General features: G+C 62.1%; 1 protein-coding gene across 1 annotated transcript; it reads right to left on the bottom strand.

Moving 5' to 3' along the window:
* Positions 1–2,907: 2,907 nt before the first annotated feature.
* MED24 (mediator complex subunit 24) lies at positions 2,908–20,497 on the bottom strand. The gene is made up of 25 exons (XM_082297171.1): positions 20,119–20,497; positions 17,741–17,823; positions 17,198–17,236; positions 15,781–15,854; positions 14,505–14,728; positions 13,904–14,015; positions 13,254–13,404; positions 12,925–13,038; positions 12,293–12,340; positions 12,034–12,116; positions 11,617–11,703; positions 11,209–11,320; positions 10,520–10,662; positions 9,801–9,838; positions 9,100–9,182; positions 7,719–7,897; positions 7,516–7,615; positions 7,020–7,195; positions 6,325–6,589; positions 5,975–6,156; positions 5,610–5,703; positions 5,163–5,262; positions 3,617–3,694; positions 3,296–3,444; positions 2,908–3,185 (listed from the first exon to the last, which is right to left on the bottom strand). The coding sequence occupies exons 1-25, from the start codon at positions 20,246–20,248 to the stop codon at positions 3,069–3,071; spliced, it is 2,961 nt and encodes a 986-aa protein (XP_082153297.1). The 5' UTR covers positions 20,249–20,497; the 3' UTR covers positions 2,908–3,068.
* Between the last annotated feature and the right edge of the window lie 4,194 nt (positions 20,498–24,691).

The following is a 24,691-nucleotide window of genomic DNA, read 5'->3' as shown; positions in this document are numbered from 1 at the left end:
GCAGCATCACCCTTGTTTAATATTTAAACACAAGCGTATCTCTGCTATGAGGTTCTGGAGCTGGGCTGAGCCCCTGCAGCTGCTGCTGGCACTGCCCGTGCCTCAGTTTCCCCACGGCTCGCGCTGTTGGGGCTGCTGCAGCATCCCAAGGGAAACCACCTTCATCCCAGGATGAGGGTGCTCCAGAGCAGCATCTCCCTGTCCAGGCTGCAGCCTGCAGGGACACATCTGATGGGTGTTATTTCTAGTAATTAATATTTATTAACCATTAGGGAAGGAGGGGAGGGAAGATGGAAGAACCATAGGGATGCAGCAGCCTCACCAAGATGAGGCTTTCCCAGGGAGCCCCAGCACTTTGGGGTGCTGTATCTCTGCTCTGTCCCCCTTCCTTGCTAAACTCAGAGTACTTATTGCAGTTTAACTTATTTGTGTCCATCCCTGGCCGGAAAGAGCCACTTGGGCACAGTCCCATCCTCCTGAGCCTGACGCAGCCCCGGTCCCGTGGCTGTGTGGGAGCTCCGAGCGGGGGTGGTTTTGTACTGTATTCATTGCTGCAGCTGGGTGAGCCCCGAGAAACACCCGCTCGCTTTTTTCTATGTGATAAAAATGGAAATAAACTCTATTTTTGCACTCTTTCTCTGTTCCGCTGTCTACTGCCTGGGTGGGAGGGATGCGGAGTGGCCACGGCGTGGGGACACGGGGACAGACACACGGGGGATGAGGGAATGGGACTTTGGGGCTGGGCTGTGGCTGCTGGTGTCAGCTCAGACAGATGAAATGCAGACCCCACAGTGTCCCCACCCCACGGCCTGAGCCCGCTGAGGGCCAGGAGGCACCATAGGACGGCTGCTTCCTCCACGCCCGGCAGCACTGCTTGGGCAAGAGCCGATTCCTAGAAAGCTCCGGAAGCCGCCTGCACTGGCAGCGCCCGCTGAGGGCACCGGCACCACGCCCAGAGCTGGTTTGTGGGCTCATCCTTGGGCTGGTGGCACCGGGGGTCCCTAACCACCCTTCTGCTGCTGCTGTCACACAGGGAAGCTGCCCCAGAGCTGCCCAGGGATGTGCCCAGGGCCCTTGCAGAGCTGTCACAGTGCGAGGAGGCGTTCAGCAGTGAGGAAGGCAGAGTGGATGGACAAAGGGGCAGCGCCGATGTGGCTGAGTAACGTCAGAACACCCCTGGGCATCTTCCCTGCCCCAGAAAGCCCCTAAGGGCACCCCCAGCCTCTCCCCAATGGGTGTTTGCCCACCCTGGGCTGTCCCAGCTTCACCAGTCCCATTTCCTGCCACTGGGCCCACGCTCACATCCCATGACCACCAGCATCCCTCACCACACTCATCCCAGCCACACAGGGACAGAGCCCAGTGCTGGGGGTGCCAGGGCTCACAATTTCCTGCCTCCCCCCAACTTCCAGCCCTGGGAAGGGGCTGGCACAGGCAGGAGCCCCCCGGTCACAAACTGCCAGGGGGAAGCCCTCACCCAGGGGCGTTTGGCTGCACACACTCCACGGGCAGCAGCTCCCTCCCTCCCCCGCCTCACGGGTGCTTACAGAAAACCCCCTTCTCCCGCTCCAGCCCCTTCCTGTAAGGGGAAGCGCCGGTGCCAACGCCAGGCACGGGGCTGCCTCGGCAAATATTGACAGAGCCGGGAAGGCCACAAGCGCCCGGTCCTGCTCTTTGCTCCGGGCTAACGGTAAAGGGCCGCCCCTGGGCAAGCAGAGGTGCCCGGGCAGGTCGGTGCCAGCTCAGGGAGGGATTCACGCAGCTGTCAGGTCCGGTGAGGCCATCCCGACCCATCCCGGTGCGTGCCACGGCTCCGTTATCTGCCCCACCCAGCCCCGCAGCTGCTCCCGGCTGACCCCGGATTGCGACCAGGGGCTGGAGCCCTGGGAGCAGCGGGAAGGGGGAAGATGCTCTGTGTGAAGGCCAAGGACCAGCAACACGCACGGCTACCCCAAGTGCATTGGGGTCTCTCCCTCCGGCAAAGCCTGGGAGCTGCCAGGAGTTGAGCTCATCCCGGGATCAGATGGGGTCAGCCTGGCCCTGAGTCACCGTCCCTGCTGCCTCTTCCCCGGCCAGCACTGACCCAACCCCTGTGGCACTGCGCCAGGATCCCTCTGAGCCCCATCTCCCCTTGGAGTCCCCAAAACAGGGCTGGGAACCCCACTGCTGCCAAGGGGGCAGAGGCACAGCCCAGCCCCGGGAGTGGGATCAGTCACAGTGCCCTGAGGGAAGGGCTGGGGCCTACTGGCCCCGCTTTCCCCTTTCTTGTGAGTCAACACCAGTGGAAGGAGCAGAGGTGCAGCAGCCCTGGCCCTGCCATCCCCTCAGGGACAGCAGTTGGTGACAGCGCCGGGAGGATTCACTGCTGGAGCAGCTGACAGGGTGTGGGGACAGTCCCAGAGGAGCCTGTCCCGGCACGAAGCCAGTGTGGTGCTGGCGAGGCCACAGTTACTCACCCACTGCCAGTGCCGTGCTCACCGCGGACGGAACTCACGGGGAGGAATTCCAAGAGCTCACACTCATGGGAAGGAATTCCAAGAGCTCACACTCATAGGAAGGAATTCCAACAAAAACTCACACTCACTAGAAGGAATTCCAACAAAAACTCACACTCACTGGGAGGAATTCCCAACAAGACCCCGCTTGTGGCTGACAGCACAGCAGGGAAGCATCCCTGCCCTACCCAGGGCAGCACCCACTCCCGGCCGGAGCACCACGGGCAGCCCACCACCCGCTCTGAGGTCCGGGACAGGGATCCCCCCCTGCCCAGCACAGGGCTTGGCTGCTGGCTCCCCATCACCCCCAGAATCGAGGGGTTTTGGGGAGTCCCAGGACCCCAAACATAGATGAAGCAAAAGCTGGTTCTACAAAAGGATTGATTTATAGAATAAAAAAAAATAGGGGGTGTTTCAGTCTCAAAGGTGCCATGAGGCAGAGCAAGGAGACGGCTCCGTGTGCCGAGGGAGCAGCCTCCAGCAGCTGCACTGACAGAGGCGGTCCCAGCCAGCCAGATGATCAGCGAGATCCCAGGGATCCTCCAGGATCCCCCCTGGCCGGAGCAGCCCCGCTCACAGCGCAGCGATGGCCTTGGCGGCGACGCGGCGGCCCAGGGGCAGGCTGAGGTCAGTGATGGCCAGGACAATTTTGGGACTGGACATGGTGGACACCTTCACCAGCTCTGAAACCTGCCCAGGGACAGAGAAGAAGCACAGGTGAGTGTCAGCAGGACCCTGGGATGTACCCATCCCACGGGACCCTGGTGCACCCCCAGGTGTGTCACGGCCACTGGACCCACCATGGTGAAGGGCATGAACTGGAGGATGCTCCCACGGCTGCCCTGCTCCAGGCACTCCACACATTCCTCCATGAACCACTGGACAAACTGGGTGTGGGTGCCGGCTGTCTTGGCCCCCAGGATGGAAGAGATGAGCAGGAAGAGGTTTGCTGTGGGGACAGAGAGAGATCAACAGCCAGGTCACACAGAGAGAGATCAACAGTCAGGTCACACAGAGAGAGATCAACAGTCAGGTCACTTCTGGGAGGCCGGGGGTGGCCTGAACTTCCCCCTGGTGTCCCAGTGGTTGGATGTGACCCCACAGACCCATCCCCACCTTACCCAGCACCCGGTTCAGCGGGTCCCTCATGCTGACGGTGTGGAGCTGGGAGGCAGAGAGTGAGCTGCTCATGGAGCGATCTGTGGGCAGGAGCAGAGAGTCAGGAACAGCCTCATGGCCCCTTTGGTCAAGCCAACGTGCCCACCCCAGCCAGCTCTGGCCACTCGAGGTCACCCAGCTCTAGGAGGGGCTTTGCCATGAGGCAACCCTGTTGTGCAGAAGAGGTTTAGGCCCCCTGTACCCAACAGTCTGTGCCAATGGGGCACCCCAGAAACACAGCACAGATGGTCTCTGCCCTGTCCCTGTCCCCTCTGCCAGCCCACACGGAGCCCTAGCGGGTTCCCCCCACTGCTTTTGGGGTGTGATTCGTGGTGTCACGCACGGGAGCAGAGGAGAACAGCAGCAACACACAAGTTACACATCCTGTGTGAGAGCCAGATGTTCAACAGCTGCACAGCAGCCCTGCCATCTCACTGTCAGGGCGCAATTCAGCTGTCAGAGCTGAGGCACGTCCAAATCGAGCAGCAAATCCTGGGACAGACCAGGAGGATTGAGCTGACCCCAGCTGTGAAGTGCTGCTGGGCGCTCCTGTGGAAGAACTGGGTCAGGTCCGCTCCAACAGGATGGGAACCCCCTTGGGAAGGCTCTTGTGCACCCCATGGCCCACAGCCCCTGCCCAAATCTGCAGGATCCACCTTGTGCTGCTCTGAGGATGCTCACCAAAAAAAGAAAGCCCTCCCACACTTTTCTCATGGAATCACATGAGTTACGTGGTAGCTGCAGGAAGCGGCATTTCCACATCACTGCAGCAAATAGCCCAAAAAAGTCCTGAATGTCACTGGGAAGAGGTGGGACTGCTGCCTCAGGAGGTAAAAGAAGATAAGTGAAATAAAGGGAAAAGCCCATATTTCGACAGTAACGAAACCAACTGAAACCGAAGGTCAATGGATGTGTCGAAAACTAATATATAGAGTAATTTGGGATAAGGAGAGAAACCACCTGGGAATGTCCTGACTCACTGCCCAGGAGTGTGGACAATGCATGTGGGAGCTGTGACAGCACCCACTGGGTAGGACATGGACCCTTTCCAGCAAGTCCCGCCGGAGCTGCCGCAACCCGTGACACTGCAGGGACACGGATGTGACCGGCGGGGCCTCATCCGCTCCACTCCAGCCTTGTTAACAGCAGTGGAATGTCAGGATTTGGCCTCAGACACCAGGAATGTCACCTCCAGCTGTGGTCCCATGCGGGGTGGCTGGAGGGACACAAAGCCCCCCCCGAGCCCCTTGGGTGTGGGGTGCTGGGCTGGGGGGCACTGGCACGAAGGGAAGGTTTAACCTCACCCTTTTAAGTTGTTCTGATCAGAAAAATAAAGAAATTGGCCTTCCGCAAATGAAAAAACTCCAAGATAACTCAAAAACCACTTGAGAGCTCTAAATCCTCACCTGGCTGGTTTGGGAAGGGAAGGGTTTTTATGCAAATACACGTTTCACACCCAAAAGGGACAGCGAGGCAGGGGAGCCGTCCCCCCTCCCCTCGTGCACTTACTGGGGCTGGAGAGGATGTTGGAATCCTCCTCATTGGAGCTGAGCAGCCGCATGAGCTTGGAGGGCTGTGTGTCATCCAGAGGGAACAGGCTGATGTAATCCTGGGGGGACAGGGGGGTCAGCCCCACCAGCCCCTCACCCTGCACGGGGGTGGTGACCCACCCTGGGCTCTGCACAGCCCCACGGCCCAGGATCTGATCTCTGTTCACCCAGAGCACCCCAGCCTGGGTGGGGCCGGACACACACTGACCAGCTCATTACAGCCCCTTGCCCAGAAAACAGAAGGGAGAATCCTGGATTTTAAGGTTGGAAGGTCTCAGAGAGCCCAGAGAAGCTGGGCAGGGAGTCTGGCTTCACCCACCCACTCCTGTCACCCTCACCTCCCCCAACCACTGCTGCTTTTGGGCACAGAGAGCCCTCAGCCAACCCCTGCTCCACCCAGACACACCTCGATGTCCTCCCGGTGCCTCTTCTTCTGCCGGGCCGAGGCCTGGCCCTTGTTGTGGGAGGAGTAGGAGCTCAGGGCACACCACACAGAGAGCCTGGGGACAGAGCAGGGACACAGCCAGGTGCTGCCAGCCCATCTGAGGACAGGGTGTGAGCAGGGGGAGTGGCAGAGGCCAGAGAGCGAGCTGGGATGGGACACAACAGGTCCCTTCTCAGAGCGGGGACAGCAGGGAATCGGGACCAGAGTGGGAACTGTTGGAGCCAGAGTGGGATTTGGGCAGCTGGACCCTCATCCCAGCACAGATCACTCCCCCATCTCCCCCAACAGGCCTTGAGGAGACAGTCTCCATGGGTCTGGGGTCTTACTTGGCCAGGGCCTTCCCGGGGGGGTCCATGAGGGTGTGCCACTTGGAGGAGTCTGTCAGCAGGTTGGGCAGGATGTGGCCCAGCAGTGTCAGCGTCAGCTGCTGCATGTCCAGGCAGAAGATGGCATAGAGCAGCTCCACGGCCCTCAGCGTGTGCTCCTTCCGCGTCTCCTTCAGCAGCTCCTGCACGGCAGGGGGGGAGAGGTGGGCCTGCTCCACTCCCCTCCAGTGCCAAAACTGTCCCAGTGCCCAGCCCAGGGACACTCGGGACACTGGGAACACAAACTAGACCCACCAGTCCTGGCCTCAGCACCCCGCCCAGCACTGGGGGTCCCTCCTGCCCCCTCGTACCTTGACCAGGTTGTTGCAGAACCAGTAGACCCCTCCCATGTGCAGCAGGGTGTCGAAGATATGGATGGAGCGGCTGTCGACCCAGCCCTTCTCCAGCACTTTGGTGAACACACCGGTCAGCACCTCCTTGATGGGCTTCTTGGGGGGCAGAAGATTCCAGTAGGGAATGGTGTCCATGCCAGTGGAAGGGAATTTGATCTGTGTGGCCGTTTGCTGCAGGACATCTGCACACATGTGCTCCAGGATGGAGCTCATGATCACCACGCTGAGGAGGAGAGACAGCGTCAGGGGGCACTGGGAAGGGACAGTGGGGCAGAGAAGGGCACGGCACCGGGAAGTTGGAGCTGGGCAGGAGATGGCACAGCACCAAGAAATGGAAACAGGAGATGACACAGCACTGGGAAGTGGAAGCAGGGCAGGAGATGACATGGCACTGGGAAGCAGAAACAGGGAAGATGGCATGGCACTGGGAAGAGGAAGAAGGGCAGGAGACAACATCACTGGAAAGTGGAAGAAGGGCAGGAGATGACATGAGATCAGGAAGTGGAATCAGGGCAGAAGGCCATGGCACTGGGAGGCAGAAGCAGGGCAGGAGATGGCACAGCATCAGGAAGTGGAAAAGGGGAAGCAGGGCAGGAGATGTGGTTCTGGGAAGTGGCAGCAGGGCAGGAACAGGCCCGTGCCCCCAAGCTCACCGCTCGTTGTAGAACTGGAGCGTGTTCTCTCCATACAGGGGGGTGGCGAGCTGCCGGATCATCTGCAGGGACTTCTCCCGCTCATCCAGGCCCAGCATGCGGACATGAGCCACCAGCCAGGCCACGGCACACACCGCCATGCTGCACACCTTCCCCTTGATGTTGTCCGTGATTTTCTAGGAGAGCAGACAGAGCAGAGGATGAGCACAGCCAGGTGGATGCGCAGCCAGCACCTCCCAGGGCTGTGGGTCCCGACTGCAGGGTCCAAGCCCTTCTCTCCTCCATGGGTGACACTGTCCCTGCCAGTCCGACTGCCACCCACGGGACAGTTTGGAGCAGGAATGAGGGGCTGGAGCCACATCAGACGCCCACTCAAAAGTCACAGCAAGCTCCGAGGTGGCTGTCAGAGAGATCACAGCAGGAGAACAGGGTACCCCACAGCTTCTGGAGTCTTGGCCCCGCCTCAGTACACCGCACAGTCCCCCACCAGCCCCACCTGGATCGACTCAAAGGTGAGGACTCCATTCTCCCAGGCGTTGAGGATCTCCAGGATGGCAGCTGAGATGCTCAGACACACCTCGTGCCACTTCATCTGCCTGTTGGGGGAAGATGGGGAGTCAGGCACAGCTATGGGGCAGGGGAGCTGGGCTGGGGGCTCCTCCCAGGCATGGCAGGGTAGGCACATGGGTGGGCTCTTACACCAGCTTCATCTCAGAGGAGTTGTTGAGGAGGGCAACCAGGGACTCCACCTTGGTGGAATCCGGGCGGAAGCAGGGGTGATCGGGGTTGAGGATCTTCCCCTCCTCGGGCATGCAGGTCAGCATCCAGGTCTCGAAGAAGGGCACCTCACCCGGAGGGTTGGAATCTGACAGGATCACCTGGAAAGGAACCGGCACAGGGTCTGCATCCTGCAGGGACCCTGCTGGGGACCCCCACCCTGGGGCCTGACCCCCACCCGGGGGTGCTCATGGCCGTGGGAACAGCGCCGCCCTGTGGCCTGGAGGGAGAGACAGGCACTGGTCTGCCCCCAGTAAGGCACTGGTCTGCTCCCAGTAAGGCACTGGTTTCCCATCTGCGGGCTGTGGTTTCCCCCCAATACCAGGGGCCTCCCCAGCAGAACACAGCCCAGCTCAGAGGAGAGATGCCAGGCCAGCTGCGAGTGTGGCCATGGGGTCACCGCATCCTGCTCAAACACGTCCCTTGTCCCCCCGTCCCATCAAGCCCCTCACAGGGTCCCCAGGGCTGGGGCTGCACAGCCCAGCTGGGAGGGTCCTGTGGGGGCCATGAGCTGGGAACCCCACACGTCACTTCCTCCCCTCAGCCTGTGTCACCCAGGGGACACTATTTTTGTCCAAAAAAAGTTCTGCACATCTGTTCAGCAGCAGCTGGGCAGGAAAGTCACCGGGCTGGGAGAGGGGGATGAGATCTCATTGGACAGCCCTGGGCACATCCGTCCCTGCCTGGTCCCCCCTCCCTGCTCCCAGGGCTGGCTGGGCAGGACCCCTCTCTCCCCCCCTTCTCCACATTCCCAGTGTTTCGGTATCGTTTCGCCTCCAAACACACACAGATGTCGAAACCTGGAAAATTTTCATGCAACCAAAGTGCTGCTTCCTGAGCAGGGCTGAGTTCCTCCTTGGATGGGGGAGGGCTGACACTGCCTGGCCGTGTGACCCCCCACCTAACCAGTGCCAGACTGGAGGGGCAAACTGGGAGGAGCCTCGTGAGCTCCGCGGCCGTTGGAAACAGCATTCCCATTGATTCCACTGCCCATCAATGCAGCACAGCCCAAGTCCTCAGGGAGGCGACAGCCAGTCCCACTCTATCACCTGGCACCCACAGAGCTCCAGGGAGAGATTTCCAGGTGGCAGGCGCTGGGTGCTGTGCCCTGGCCTATGGAATGGCTGCAGAGACTGCAGGGACAGTGGGGACACTGGCAGGCTGGCCACTAGAGGAGGCTGAAAGGCTGCAGCAGCGCAGGGGCTGAGCTGGCAGGGTGAGAGCCCCTCGGAGGACACAGCCCCATCCTTCCCTCCCTCACAGGATCCAGTCCCATCCTCTCATCCCCTCGGAGGATCCTTACCTCTGAGCCATAGGTCTGGGCCACATGGCACAGCATGAGGAAGGAGATGTCAAAGAGCAGAGCCCGGACTGGGCCACTCTTGGCTGAGGGAGGAGAAATAAAGACCTTGAGGCTCTCTGGCCTCGGCAGGGTGAGGGAGGCAGAACCCCATGAGCGCGGGGGCCGAGGCCCTGCTTCCCCCACACAGCTTTTCTAACCCCCCCGGTGCTTCTGTGCAAGCAAGGGGATGTGCCAAGTGCCTCCCCCCACCTCATCTGTCTCTGCTTGAGCCCTCAGAGCAGCTCCAGCCTCCCTCTGGGCAGCCCCAGCCCAAGCGGGGCCCCCCTTGCCATGGAAGGTCAGAGCACTCTGCAAGTTTCATCACACAGAGTCAGAGTCCTTATCTGGGCTGTGCTGACACATCACCCCTTCCAGGGAGGGAGCCAAGGGGCCCCCGGGCTCAGCTGGGGAGAGGGAGCCCTTGGGAACACCCCACATTTGGGATGGATACGCACATGAAGGCAGCACGTCCCCAGGAGCCCAGATCCCTGCTGGCACATGGCCCCCTCCCTGCCAGCACCCCCACAGCCTGGCACAGCTCAGCTTTCTCTGGCACCACAGCCAGTCCCAGTTTAATCCAGCCAGGCCCCAGAACATCCCAGCACAGGCAGCAGGGGGGGCACAGCTCCAATCACCCCACGCACAGACGCACACACACTTACAGATTTCTCCGGTGATTTGCTTGGTGAATTCATTCAGCCTGGAGGGGCAGAGAGTGGCAGCAAAGCATCGTCAGTCCAACCAGACAATTCCCAACCCCGAGACGAGCAGAGGGCTGCCTGGCCTGCAGAACCCCCCCAGACTCCATCCCAGCACAGAGGGGCAGGAGACGTGAGGCCTGGCTCTGCGGACACCCTCCAGCACTGCAGGGACAAGTCACCTCCTCCCTGTGTCCACTCCCTGTGGCCACTCAGGTCCGGCCACGCTGCTCATCCCACACCAAGGGCTCTCCCCAGAGCCAGCTCTGTGGGTGTTTCGGAGCAGAGACCCCCAAACAGGCCCCCCCCATGCACCCTGAGGCTGGTGTGGGTCAAGTCACCTCAGGGGAGCCCGTCACACAGCCCCACATGTGTGCTGGTGTGTGTGCACCAAGCAGGACACATGTGTCTGGGGACAGCAGGGACACACAGCCCTGGGTCTGGGGCTCTGCCATGGCCTTCAGTTCTCTGAACACCCCCAGACCAACCTGGCTCCAATTCTTTGCCCTGTTCACGCAAAGACGGGGTGCTGTGGGGTGCAGCCTCCCTGAGATCCCAGCCCACCCCAGTGCTCCACAGGGCCAGAGGCACATCCAGTCCTGTCTAAGGGGCAGTTTAGGGGGCTGCCTGCTCCCCCCAGTCCCCTGGTCACCAGTCACAGTGCCATGCAAGTGGACACTCACTTGACGAACTTCCGAGCGAAGGATTTCAGCTTCCCAGTGGCCGCTGCCGCTGCCAGCAGCAAGTCCAGGCTCTTCCCAGACAGCATGTGACCCAGGACCCCCAGCAGGCCCTCAGGGGACTTGGAGTGATCTGCATCCATGGTCTCCAAGCAAAAAAGTAAGAGGAAAGAGAAGTCATGGGGAATGTGTGCTACAGAGCAGCCACAAACTCCAGCTTTTGGGGCACAGAGTTGATCAGCTGCAAAAGACCTTGAGGAGCAGGGACCTGCTGGATTTGGGAGAGGTGGGATGGAGACCTCTGAGCCCCTGCCATCAGCAGGAAAACATCCCTTGTCACTCAGCAGCAGCAAAACCACCAGAGTGACACAAGGACGTGGGGAGTCTCCAGGGAACAGGGGAGATGCACACAGGAAGCAGCGGGATGGGCAGAGCTGGCAGGGCTCAGCCTCCTGGCACTGATGACATGCCACCTGACAGCTCCTCCAGCTTCCTGGGAAGGAGGAGGGGAGCTCCTAATCCCCACAATGGAGCAGCAAGGCTCCTGTGTTTTTCTCCACTACTCCACCCCAGGGCAGGGGGAGATCTGGCACCTCCCAACTGCCCTGGCTGCCTGGTTAGGCTGATGCTGCTGGTCAGGGGCTCCAGGGCTGAGCCCAGCCAGCCCAGCACAGCTACAGAAGGGCACTCACCTTCAGAATGTTGGTGACAGTGGGCTCAGCCCTCAGGATGAGCCCCGGGTTTGGCTGGATGTTGGCGTTCTCGGCCGATTTCAGGGACGGAGAATTTTCCTTGTCTGCTGCCCTGGGGGACCCCAAAGAAGGGCCAGTGTGTAGGAATCCCTCACCTGCCTCCCTCTCTCCACCACTGGCAGCCCCAAGGGACAGCCACTGCCTCAGGCCACCACCAGCTGCCTCTCTGAGGGGACAGACTCTGCCTGTACCCAACCTGTCCCAAAAGCAGCAGCCCAACCCTCCAGGCCGCCACGTCCCGATTGCAGTCCCCCAGTGTCAGCACAGCTGCTCCCTCATGCTTCCCCCCCAAAACCAGGTGCTCCAGCCCCACTTCTGGGGGTTTCCCAGACTTTGGTGTGGCTGTACCGTTTGTCGATGAGGTTGTTCATGTTGGCCTCAGAGAGCAGACCCTGCTTGCTGCACTCCTGCAGGAGCAGGCTCATGCAGTTGCAGCTGGAAGAGAGAGGAGAGCTGTAGCCCCAAGGAGAGCATTCCTGCCACCCCAGACAGTGCCACAGGGCAGGGGGACTCCTGAGCTGCCCTCCTGGCCCTGTCCCACCCCTCTGAGGGTGCTGCAGGGTCCAGAGCAGCTCTGGGTGTCACATGTGACTCAGCTGTCACACACTCACTGCTTCACTCGTGGCAGCAGCAAGGCCTCAGGAAGAAGAAAAGGGATCAGAAACTAACCCAGCCCTGCCAGGAGCTGCCCCAGCACCCTGCAGCGGGGACAGGGTGGTTGTGGCATGTGGCCACGTGGCAGCTCTGGCCATGGTGAACACTCACTTGCAGCGCTGGTCGGCTTTGTCGAGCAGAGGGGTCAACTTCAGCAGGAACTCAAAGGCACAGTTCACATCCTCAGTGAAATCCTGGCAAACACAAAGCCAGGCACTCAGCTCACCATGCTGCTGGCACAGACCCACCCTCCCTGCCCCCACCTGCTCTGTTAGGGAAGGTTCTTGGGACAGGGACCATTTCCCGGTGCAGGCCAGGCTCAGCACCACCATGACACACACAGGCCCCACAGACGGCCCTCCAGACTCACCTTGTCCCCCTGGGGATACTTCTTGAGTTTAACCAGCACTTGGGGCATCTGAAAGACACAGGGCACAGAGTGACATCAGGGCAGTCCCCATTCCACAGCTGGGACCCCCCAGCAGCACCAGCCCACACCAACACAGCTGCACACAGCTGCTCTCCCAGCCCCAGGAAAGGAGCATTTCTGGAGCAGCGTGTGCACCCAGGGGATTTTGTGCCCCTGTTCCCCTCTGCAGTGTCCTTCCACCATCACTTGGAGCCACATTTCCACCACAACACCTCAGGAAAACCCACTCTGCCAAACAAAGTGAGGCTGGGCTGAAAGGAGGCCCCTGGACTCCTGCTCAGTGGGTGACAGGAGGGCTGGGGTGGGCTCAGGTGGGATGGAACCCAAGGGGCACATTGTGGGGAGTGGAGGCACCCTGAAGAGCACATGGTGAGCTGTGGGGGACATACTGTGGGGTGTGGGACACCTTAAGGGGCAGATTTTGGGGTGGGGGGGGCACCCCAAGGGGCACACTGTGGGTGAAGGGCACACTGCAAGAGAGAAGGACTGATTGCTCTGGCAGAGCTCAGGGCTCAGCAGGAGCCAGACGTGCAGGAAAAGGGCAGGGACTCGGGGCTGCAGCTGGGCCCTACCTTCAGGAAGGTGAAAGCTGTCCACTTGAGCTCCTCCGTGCCCTCGGGACACTCGATGAGGCCCACAAAACAGGCTTTCCAGATCTCCAGCACAAAGAGCGGGGAGGGGATGCGCTGTGGGGAACACACACAAGCCCTCCCAGTGCTGGGCTGGCAGCAAAGCACATCCCTCCACCACAGCCAAACACTGAACCCCTGCAGAGGTGTTGATGGGCTTCCACTGCTCCCTTGGACCAGGACCAGCACAAAGAGGCACATGGCATGGAGCTGTGGCCAGGCCCCACAGCCCCAGGCTGCCTGAGCAAGAGAACACGCTGTCACTTCTGTACCTGCATCCTCTTCACCATCATCAGCTGCTCCACCAGTGGCTGGGTCTCTCCCGTGAGGTTCATGGTGCCCTCCAGCAGCACCACAGCGTGCACAGTGGGGAAGCCTGTCTTGTTCAGCTGCTCCGAGTGGACTGAGAGCATGGTGGGGATGCTGGGTGGAAAAGGACAGTCCAGGGTCACTGGAGCCCTGAAGGGACAGATTCCTGCTCCTCCTGTCCCACTCCCATTCCCTGGCCAAGCCTCTGACCTTTGCTGCCCTGGGGGAGGACACTGGAACACCTGTACCTGGGAGTTCCAAGGCACAGCCAAGCCCTCAGGCCCTGGGAGCAATTCCAGGGGGATCCAGAGCAGGAACAGCAGCTCTGGTGTGGCCAGAGTAGCTGAGGGATGGTAAAGGGTCCCAGGGTCACCAGAGGAGCAACCCCTGGGTAAGACTCTTCTGCAACAAGTCACCACTAGCCCTGTCCCCTCTCCACTGGGAAGCCCCTGCTGGATCAGGGCTCTGAGCTGGAAAGGGACAGGGAAGCCGGGAGCCAGTGTGGAGGGAGGCAGGAGGCTCTCAACCCTCAGAGCAGGGAGTCTGGGGGACTCAGAGTGGGGCTCAGACCCATTTTGCCCCTCAAGCCCACGGGGCAGCAGAACACAGCCACCTCTTGATGAGGGAGATGCAGTCATCAGCCTGGCTCCGCAGTGGGGAGCTGCCAAGGTTGTTCAGGTTCTCCCCCAGCTTGACGAGGGACTGCTCCACAGTGCTCCAGGAGGCTGGGAAGGGAAGGCAGGGATTCAGCGAGGGGACAGTGGCACACGGGGAAGCCAGGCAGGCCAACTCCAAGGCCTACAGCAGCAGAGGGGCTGAAGAGGCTGGGGGTCCCTCCTGGTGATGCAGCCCCAACCCGGGGGTCTGTGTGCCCCCAGCAGCTCCCATCCCAAGCCCAGCCTGGCACAGCCCCCTGGCCAGACACAGGCACAGATGAAGGCGTGGGGCTGTGCCAGGCTGTCGGAGCACAGGGCTCGCCACGCGCCCAGAACAGCTCACACAGCCTTCACATTAATTCTGCTCCTCTTCCAAGGGCAGCACGGAGGGGAGGGGGCAGAGGGTGGCACAGAGCCAGGGAGGAGACGGTTACAGCAACAGGGCTGGAAGATGGATAGGCTTGGAGCCGCAGGGACAATGCGGCAGGAGCCGGGCAGGGGGAAGGGAGAGGTGGCAGTGACATCTCCCCAGGGCCAGCGCGCGGGGCAGGGACGTACACGTCTCCTCCAGCTTGGCGATGTGGATCAGGGCACGGTTCTTGGTGCTGCTGAGCACCTTCTCCAGCCGCTCCAGGCACATCTTCAGCTGGTTCTCCGCCGCCGCCTGCTCCAGGGGCTCCTTCACCTTCTCGGCGTAGAAGGCAGCACAGCGCAGGAGCCAGGTGAGGGCACTCAGCAGCGCCCGGCACAGGCTGATGCACTCCTCGGCCTTGCCGTGGCAGCTGGGACAGGAGAGAAGCGGGAATATCCTCACTGTGTGTGGGGAAACTGAGGCACAGACACAGGGTAGGCTGGGGAACCCAAAACCAGGTCCCGCGCTTCCAGCCCACTCCTCTGCTGCAGATCCCAGCCTGCTCATCCCACCAGCGTTCCTGCTGTGCCAGGGGGAAGGAGACATCCCCACCCCCCACCATGCAGCCTCCTCGCTGGCCACTCCACTACAGGGAAACTTTCCAAGCTTTTAATCAAATTATCTTGCTAAGAGAGGCTCAGCATCGATCAGTACACTGTGAGAGGTGAACGCTTTCCCCTCCTGATGCACAAATCATCGGGGCCAGAAGTTTTGATCAAATTAAGCAGAGGATCAGAGCAGGCAGGAGCGGATTAAGGGCCGGCTCTGCAGTTGGCCAGCGACAGCTCCTTGTCAACATCTGCCACTGATGCATATTCATTGCTGCTGCTTCATTTCATCTCATTGAAGAGCCTTCCTCATCCTCCCTGCCGCATGCTCTCACCTCCCAGAAGAGGCTGTCAGGGGTTAACAGGAAGATTTCTAAGCTTTCTAAAAAAGTTTTTATGGCCTGAGTTGTCTGGACTCCCCTGGGTCCTGCAACACCAGCGGAAGAGCATAAAGGAAAAAAACAAGGCAGCGCCTGGGGCAGCACAGGCAGGACCAGATTGGGACACACAGCCAGGGCCTGGGAGGGTGCAGAGGGAAAGGAAACGGAGACCCTCGGACCATGGGTCTTACACCCACCCCACCCCATCTACCTGAGCTGGGCAGGAAAACCATGGTGAGGTTTATCCCAGAATAGCAGGGGTTTCCTGCAGCTTCCCACAAAGCTGGTGGGGTTTGGATTCCTTCTTCTGTCCCTGTGCTGCCACTCACAAGGCAGCAACTTGAGAATGGACACAGAGCTGGAGGGGGAACCTGCCTTCCTCTGCCATGGTGAGTATCCTGGGATCAGACAGGACCCCCAGGCTCCGCTGGCTCCTGGTTCTGCCCATGGCACAGCCAGGGCAGAGATGGCAGCGCTGGAACGTCACACAGTACCTGAGGCGGTCACAGAACATGTCCATGATCTCCAAGAGCGACTGGACACACAAGTCCCGGGAGAAGTCATCGAACTAGAGCAGGGGAACACAGAGAGACTTCAGATGGGGGCTGCTCCGGCAGCTCCCGAAACAAGCTCAAGCCCTTCCTCCAGGGCCGGGCCAGGCGCTGCGGCCACAGGACACTCCCCCTGGCAGCTGCCCAGAAGCCACTTGAATGAGAAGTAGGTCAGGACTGTCTGTCGGCCAGGTCGTGCCCTCCCGGGGTGGCGAGAGGCGGTGGGGCCGCGGCAGCAGGGCCGGGGCTGTGCTGCCCTGGCGCGGCGGTGGTGGCCGGACGCCAGCCCCCTGCCCACCCCCGGCTCGGTGGGGCTGGCAGCGCCAACAGCCCGGCTGGCCGCGGGGCTGGGGGCAGGAGGCAGCAGAAGCACGGTCCCTCCGCCTCCTCCCAGAGCAGATGGGGAGCCCCGCCGGGCCGGAGCTTGCCCGCAGCTCCGCGCTGGGCCCACGCTGTGCTGAAGGAGGAAGGCTCGGCTGTCAAGGTCAGTGCTGTGCCCGCCCCTCTGAACGGGCAGTGACGCGGCACCGGGTAACAGCAACGAGCCCGAGCCCTTCGGAGCAGAGCTGGGGTGGGCTCTGCTTTACCCTCCCCTGGGAGCGCATCCTTCCCCCCCGGATCGGCACTGGGCCCGCTGGAGGGGTCCCCACCTCGCCAGGGCTTCACGGCACAACTCCGAGCTCAGCCTGCAGTCCCCCAAAATTTTCAACACTGACTGCCAGCGGCGTTCTCCTCCCATCCCCATAACAACGAGGTGGAGGAAGAGAAACCATTCTCCCTGAAATCATTCCTCCTTTGGTCACCCTGAGTAGGGGGCCTGAGGTCAGCCTGACAAGGAAGGGAGTGGGGGGTCTGTCACAGCCTGTGAGGGGCTTCCCAACACCAAGCAGAGGCAGCCATGGAGGGCTTGTCCCCATGGAAGCAGCACAGGGACACCAAGCACCCGTAGAAAGCCACAGCTGAGCGTGGTGTGTGGCTGCAGCCGCATGGCCCAGGCCCTGGCAGCTCCTCCACGACCAGCTCTGATCACCACAGCGCTGCCAGCACCGCTGACCGCGGCAGGATGTGGTTTCCAGCGGTTGGGATGGGGTTACACGCAGGGCAGGAGCCTGCCAGGCCCCTCAGGGCAGAGGGACCAGGCATTCACACCCCCAAAACCCACTGGGACCTACGGCAGCCCATCCCCAGGGGGGCACAGAAAGGCTCGGGTGCTAATCCGTGCCGGCTGCCCGCTGCTGACTCAGCCCAGGACATCGCTTTCCACTTGACCTACATTTGGTGGGAGCTGTGGGGAGGGAAAGGGATTCGTGGGGTTGTGGGTAAGGAGCAAAACCTCTGAGAGCACCTGCCAGAGCCGTACCTTGCTGATGGCCGTCAGCACCGTGGAATAAGACACCATCTACAACAGAGAAAGCCAAAACAAGTGCGGTGTCACAGGGGCTATGTGCCAGCACCGCGCTCGTTGCTGAGGAACGGCAAGGTCAGGGCACGGCCCCGCTGCCTGTCACCGCAGACGGGGCTGGGGCGCTGACCCGGCACAAATCCAAACAGACATTTTTAGGTGATCACTGATGTGTTTCACACAAACTTCAGGCGATATTAAACGCCAGGATATGAAAGCGTGGAGCTCACAGCGAGTGCAGAGACTCTCGGGGGGCAGAATTCCCACCCCGGGCAATGGCAGAGGCTATTTATAGAAACATCCCTGCCCAGGGCATGCGCTGAGCCCTTCACTGCCTGCCCCGGCCCAGGAGAGGCTCACATGGGGATTTGGGGTGCCTGCCCAGCCCCAGAGAGGCTCACATGGGGATTTGGGGTGCCTGCCCACCACCAACACCCCACTAGCTTTGCCCACCTCACTGAGGCTGCAAGGTGACCCCGAGCAACACCAGCAGGTCCTTACCTGGGAGCTGATGGCGTATTTCAGGTAGGACAAGATGAGTGGGTTTGGGGACGGCCCGATCATGGCCTGCTCCAGCAGAGCCTCTGCAAGGAAAGAGGGTCCCAGGTCAGCACACAGGGACACACAGACACACTGTTCTGCCCTCATCCCACAGGGAAGCAAAGTCCAACTGTACCAACCACAGCGACTCCACACCAGTGTTCTTCTAAATTCACTGAATCCCACAACTTTCTAATCCCTGACGGGCACAGGCCGGTGAATAATTCAGGCAGAGCACGCAGCCTCCTGCTAACACTGCTCTCTCCCTGGGCACTCCAGCCCCAAAATTGCTGCTGCTGCTCTCCACATTCCCCTCCCTCCCACTTCTTGCCAGGAGGCTCCTGCAGCCTCCACCGAATGGCTTTTGCCTGGGCACCTGGGGCTGAGCTTGGGGCCACCAGTCCCCTGCACTGGGTGCAGCCCTGCCCGTCTGGCCCTCGGTGGCCCGAGGGGCTCTGCCCGTCCCATCTGCTCAGCCAAGCCTTTAATTGCCCATTTGAACCATGGCAGAGTGCAGGAAGCACCTCCCCGAGCAGGCCCCGGGCTGTGGTGGGCTGTGGCGTGGGCTGCAAGTAGGTCAGAGCACCCAGATGTAAAAGGGGGAGTAGCAGCAGGGTGGGAAGTTGTCGCCCCAAAGCCGAGGAGGAGGAGCCACCGCCGGATGCCAAGTGCAGGAGCAGGAGACTCCCTGGGTCTTGCTCCAAGGCTGAATCCTGGGCCAAGAGCGTCTGGGATGAGGACAGAAGGCTGGTGGCAGCCGTCCCCTCCCCAGCCCATCCCAGAGTGTCACCACGAGCCAGCCACATGCTGCTCCCCACTGCAGACGTGTCAGCAGCGATCTGCCGGGCCCTGCCGTGATCCCAGCAGCTCGTGCCAGCTTTCCCTCCTTTGTACTTCCAAGCTGAAAGGCATGAGCTTGGGAAAGGACAGCTCCGGGGGCTGTGGTGAGGAAGGGAGCTGCTGTTCCAGCCATTGGGACCTCGGGAATGGGCTCTCCCTGTGTGCACACAATGCTCACAGTCGGCGCCAGCATCCTGCCCTTGTGGCTCCCAAAAGGAAAAGGGGACACGGCTCCTTCCCCTCCTGGCAGAGGAGCTGCCCCCAACGAAGCCACTGAGCCCTAGCTAAATGTGGGCCAGGAGAAACCTGCTCCTGCAGAAATAATAACGAATTATCATCTCTGGCTCTGGTTTTGGGGATACACAGACAAGCCCATGCCAAGCATCCCACAGGCCTTGCTGCCAGCAGAGCAGGAGCCGGTGCCACCAGGGTGGGAACAGGCACCAGGGAGCCCCGGGGACCAGCTGGGCAGCAGCAGGACCAGCCCTTGAGCCAACCACCCCCACCCCCAGCAAATAAATCCAGAGCAAATCCATCTCCCCATGGCCACAGCTCCACTTGGCCCCTCCAGCCTCACCTTGGAGAGGACAAACCCAGCTGGGGCAGCTCAGCAGTGGGGACAGGAGGTGACAAAAACCAGACACTGACAGAAAATCCACTGGGAGGATGGAGGGAGGGGGAAAACATCCACAAGGGAAAGATCCCCATACTCAGAGCAGTGAGAGCTGCTGCCTGTGTGGGGCTGGTTCCTTTAAAACCCCCTGGAGCAGCAACCCCCAGCTCTGTTTATTTATCCAGGGACTCGCTGCATGGGGAAAATCCCAGCACCAAGTTTCTATAATTAGCAGGAGAGCCTGGCAAATCTTTAAACCAGTCCTAGCCTTTGGCAGGATTTGTGTGAAATGCCCTTGAGTTGGGCTGGGAAGCCAGGGTGGGAAGCAGCCTTGGGAGCAGCACCTGGCTCCTGTGCAATGCTAGAATCAGGAAATTGGGGAATCATTAAGGCTGGGAAGACCTCCAAGAGCATCTCACCACTAACCCAAGCCCCCAAGAGCCATATCCACATGGTGACTCCACCACAACCTGTTCCAACACATAACCACCCCTTCCATGAAGAAATTTCCCCTAATTTCCAACCTAATTCTCTCCTGGCTCAACTCAAAGCTGCTCCCCTTGTCCCAAAAGCCAGGCTGTGCTGACCCCTGAACCTTCCCATAGGGAATAATGGAGGGAATGACCCCAAAACAGAGCCAGTGGGGTGGGAAAGGGGTGGGGGAACAGTCGGGAATGGGCTGAAGTGGTTGGGAATGGGCATTTTGGCATGAAAAGTGGTGTGGGAAGGGGGGGGGGCCCAAAATGCAACAAAAACCCCCAAAACACCCCTGTCTGCACCCCAAAGAGGGGAACACTAGGGGAAACAACCCACTGCCCTCGTGGAGACCCCCAAAACACCGCTGTGTGCCCAGTAAAGAGGGGGAACCCCCCGCCTCCCCCCGGACCTGCCAGGTTGAGGATGTCCCAGGTGGCTCCGCGGGGGAAGAACCGCTTCATGTTTATGGCCCATTGATAGTCGCTCCAGCGCTCCTTCCAGGCCTGCAGGATGGCCTGCTTCAGGTTCACCACCTTCATGGTCCCCCTACGGACGGAGAGCTCAAGGCGAGCGGCACGGAGCCCTGACGCCGCCGGGCAAGGCAGAGCGGGCCGGGGAGCGCGGGTAGGCGGCCCAGCGGCTTCGGAGGGGCGCAGCTGGGGGTCCGCCCGCTCCCTGGGGCTGGGAGAGCTCGGAGCCGCCCCGGAGCCCCCCGGAGCCCCCCGAGGTCCGGTGCCCGCAGGTCCCGCCGGGTCCCGCCGTCTCCCACCGCGGCCCGGCGCCGCCCTCAGCGCCTGGGCACCGCCATGGCGGCACCTGTCAACAAACCGCACGCTGATTGGGCGGCGGGGCAGGGCGGGCACGGGGGGTGATGGGAATGGTAGTTCGGGGGGGAGAGGGCGGGCGGGAGAGGGAGCGAGTGTGCAAAGGGTGGGTGGAAACGGGGGCGAGTGTGCAAACACCGAGGTGAGAGTACAAGCACCGTGTGGGTGAGCAAACGGGGAAGAGTGGGCAAACATGGGGGTGTTTGTGTTGAAACATGGGGGTGAGTGTGGAAATAGGACTCGACTGTGCAAACACCGGGGGTGAGTGTGCAAATAGGGTGAGTGTGCAAACACAGGGGGGGTGTGAAAATGACGGGTTGCAAACACGGAGGTGTGCAAACAGGGGTGGGTGTGCAAATAGTAGGGGTGTGAAAAGGTGGGGGGGTACAAACATGGAGGGACGATGCAAACATGGTACGTGTGTGAAAATGAGAGGGCGTGCAAAAATAGGGTGAGTGTGAAAACAGGGGATGTACAAACACAGGGTGAGTGTAAAAGCGTGGAATGTGCAAACAGGGTGCAAAGGGGTGAGTGTGTGAAGGCTTTGGGGTGGCAGCACGGGTGTCCCAGCACGGCCGTGTGCAGGTGTGTCGGTGTGTGCACACACGTGGCATTGTGTGTGCGTGCACAGATGTGCACAGGTGTTCATGCACGCACGCACACGTGAGCACAGGTGTGCCCACAGGTGTGTGTGTGAGCACAGGGGTGTGCACGTGTAGGTGTGCAACCACAGGTGTGCACTGAGGGCTGCGTGTGACACAGGCAGGTGTCTGCACGCTTGTGGATATGCGGGAGTGTGTGTGTGTGCATGTGTGTGTGTGTGTGTGTGTCCCTGCACACGCGTGTCAACACCAACACCCCCGGGCAGGTGTGCACACAGGTACCCGTGCAGGGGTGGGCACACAGGGGTGTGCACGGCTGTGTGCCGCAGACACGCGTGTGCACACACGTGTCACAGCCATGGGCCTGGGCTGCCCCCCACCCCCTCCCTGCAGTACCAGCAGCTAAAAATATCCCCAGGGATGGTGCCAGCCGTTGCCGTGGCAACAGGAGGATGGGGAGCTGGGCCGGGGGGCAGCCCCCCACAAACCCCAGCCCCTCAGAATCCCAACACCCTCAGTACTCCCAGCACCCCAACACCCCCAGAATGCCCCCAGTAGCCCCCCACCACCTCCAGCACCCCCAGAACACCCTGCAAGCCTCAGGCCTCAACACACCCAGTCCCCCCCAAACCCTCAGCACCCCCGACACTCTCAGTACCCCCAGAACCCCCCAGGAGAGAACCCCAGGGGAACTCCCCAAGGCTCAAGAGCAGGGTGGAAGCCCCCAGGGTGCTGGGGTGGGAGCTCAGTCACCCACTTCCCCCCCAACACCCCCCAGCCCTGTTCAGGGGGGCTTCGCGGCCCCTTAATTCCCCGGTTAATCATTCATGGGGCCGGGGCGCAGCAAATCCCCCCGTGCCGGGGCCGGGATTAGGCGGGCAAGCGGCTGCCCAGCCGGCGAGGGGCCCCGGCAGCGGGGGGGGGGGGACCCCGGCAGCGGGGGGGTCCCACCGGGGGGAGCCCTATCCACGAGGAGGGATTTCCTGTGCAGGGGGGGGGCCACTTCCCACAGCTGGCGGGGGAACAAACACCACGGGGGTCCCCAGGCAGGAGGGGATCAGAGGAGCGCTGCTGGACACCCCCCCAGCACAGCACTCCCAGAGTTTGGGGGCAGGGGGTGGTGGCCCTGGCATGGTGGGGGGGTGGCAGGGTGTGCTCGGGGGGTCGCAGCTCCCCGGGGCGCCGCGGGGGCGGCCGGGCGGGGGGAAGGCGTCGAGGCTTCGGCGCCTTGGCAGGGCGCCCCGGCACAGCTGCCTCCGGCCTGGGGCCGGGGGGGCCGGAAGGGGCTGGGGCCGTTCCCAGCGCCGGGGGCAGGCGAAGGGTGAGCAGGGGCCAGCGTGGGGGGTTTCCCCTTCCCACGGGGTCACAGGGACGGCCGGGAGCTCTGGTGCAGCGTCCTGCTGGGGGGCACATGGCTGGTGACTGGTGTTTGGTGGGGTGTGAAGGATCTGATCTGGGGCGGGGGGACACCCCCATGGGGCCATCCGGACCGCTCAGCTGGTGGTGGGTGCTGCCCCATGGGGGTGTCTAATGCTGGGAATGGAGATGCCTGGTGTTATCCCCTTCCTGGGGGTCCGGGGGGGCACCACTGCTGACTTGGGGCTATATTTAGTGTCTCTGCCGCAGAGCAGCGGGATGAATTTTAATGAGCGTGTTCCGGCCGACTGCCTGCGCCCCGAGAACAGCACGGCCCCTCTCAATCCCAAATCCCCCCAGTGGGGCTCTGCCACAGTGCATGGGGTCCCCACCCTCCTGGGGCAGTGCAGAGAGACCTGTGGTGGCACTGGGGGCGCCTCACAGGGGACGGGGGGCTGGTGATGAGTGTGAGAGGTGCCTGTCCATGCTCCAGAGGGGCCAGAGGCAAACTCCAGCCCTGCCTCAGTTTCCCCACTGGGATGGGGGGATGCCAGGCAGCCTCAGGTGGGGGGATCTGGGGACATGACGTGGTGTTGAGATGGCCGAGCCCCGTGGTCCGGGGGCAGGCGAGCTCGGCCACAGCCTTATCACGGGCAGACGGTTGCGGGGGGCCTTGGCCGCGCTGTGTTTGCTGAGGATAAAGTGTACAGAACAGGCGGGGAGGGACGGGGGAACCGTCACGCTGCTGCTGCCCCGCCACGCTGGGACCGCCAGCCATGCGAATGAGGGCCCCAGGGTGACACAGGGACCAGGGGATCAATGGGGGCTAGGAGGACCACAGGCCTATGGGGATCAGGGACAGTGAGAGGTCCAGGGGTCCACTGGGGTCTGTGGGGACACCCACCAGCAGTCCCTGGTGTCACACTCCTCCGTGTTCTGGGTAGCACCATTCCCTGGGGGCCACCATTCCCTGGGGGCCACCATTCCCTGGGGACTCTCATTACCTGGGGACCACTATCCCTGGGAACCACCATCCCCTGGGCATCCCCATTCCCGGGGTAGCACTGTCTCCTTGTTGTCCCCATTCTGAGCAACACCGTGCCCTGAGAGCCGCTGGCCCTTGGGGATCCCCCTTCCCTGGGTGTTGCCTGCGTACCCCGAGTATGGGAAACCAACCCCTGGGTACACCCCTCCCATGGAAACCTTCATCCCTTGGGGACCCTCCTCTCCTGGAAGCCCTGGAGACCCCCATCCCCCTCGTCCCCCGGGTGTCATTCCACCGCCTGTGCAGCCCAGGGAGGGGAGTACCCACGGGGCTGGGGGGTGGGGGGCGGCCAGGCTGAACCCGCCGGGGGTCCCGGGGCCGAGCTGCAGGGCGCCGGGCGGGGGTGGGGGGGCGGCAGAGCCGCTTTAAGCCCGGGCATGACGGGACGTGTAGTCCTGGAGGGAAAAGGGGGGGCTGGGAGCAGGGGCTGCTGGGAAGGGGGTGGGGTGGCACGGGCGGGTCGGGGGGCTCCGGGGGGCGACCCTCAGCGCCCTCCTCAGTGATCCCCCTGGGCTCCCAGTGCACGCCGCCATCCCCGGCTCCACAGCGGCTGCGGCTCCGGCCCCACAGCGGGGTACGGCCCCCGTCCTCCCCAGTCCCACACATCCCCCGGGGGGCGCAGGGGCAGGGCCCCCCGACGTGCGGGTATCCTGCGGGGCCGGATCCTGCCCGGGGCGGTGCGGATCTGGGTGCGACCCCCGTGCCTGGCGTGTGCCCCGCCCCTGGTGCTGGCCTGGGCACCACGGGGTGTGGAGCTGCCCTCTGCCGCGTGGGCACTGTCACCAATCCCCGTGGGCACCGTCCCAGCTCTCCATGAGCATCATCTCCACCCCACCGCCACCCCGCGAGGGCACCGTCCCAACCCCTCCTGGGTGCTGTCCCCAAATCCTGTGGGCAGCGTTTCTAGTCCCCACTGTCACTATCACAGCATCCCCGTGGGCACCGTCCCCAGCTCCCTGCGGGCGCCGTCCCCTGCCCTCGTGGGCACCTGGTTGTCACTGTCACAGCATCCCCGTGGGTGCTGTTCCCAGTCCCTGTGGGCATCGTCCCCACCCTGCCATGGGCATCCCCCTGGGCCTCCCTGGGCACTGTCTCCGGTCCCCCTTGGGTACAGCCCCCCACGCTGTGGTCGCCATCCCCCATCCACGTTGTCAC

The sequence above is a fragment of the Coloeus monedula genome (genome assembly GCF_965178545.1).
Source record: "Coloeus monedula genome assembly, chromosome: 26".
Taxonomy (NCBI): Eukaryota; Metazoa; Chordata; class Aves; order Passeriformes; family Corvidae; genus Coloeus; species Coloeus monedula.
Note: the sequence above shows the minus strand (reverse complement) of the source record. Positions and strands in the feature narration are given on the sequence as shown.

Excerpts from the sequence above, each read along its gene's own strand:
- MED24 (XM_082297171.1), bottom strand. The coding sequence starts at position 20,248 with ATGAAGGTGGTGAACCTGAAGCAGGCCATCCTGCAGGCCTGGAAGGAG. Across the intron at positions 14,729-15,780 it reads ATGTTCTGTGACCGCCTCAG|CTGCCACGGCAAGGCCGAGG; the intron begins GTACTGTGTGAC and ends CTCCTGTCCCAG. Across the intron at positions 3,445-3,616 it reads CCCGCTGAACCGGGTGCTGG|CAAACCTCTTCCTGCTCATC; the intron begins GTAAGGTGGGGA and ends CTGTCCCCACAG.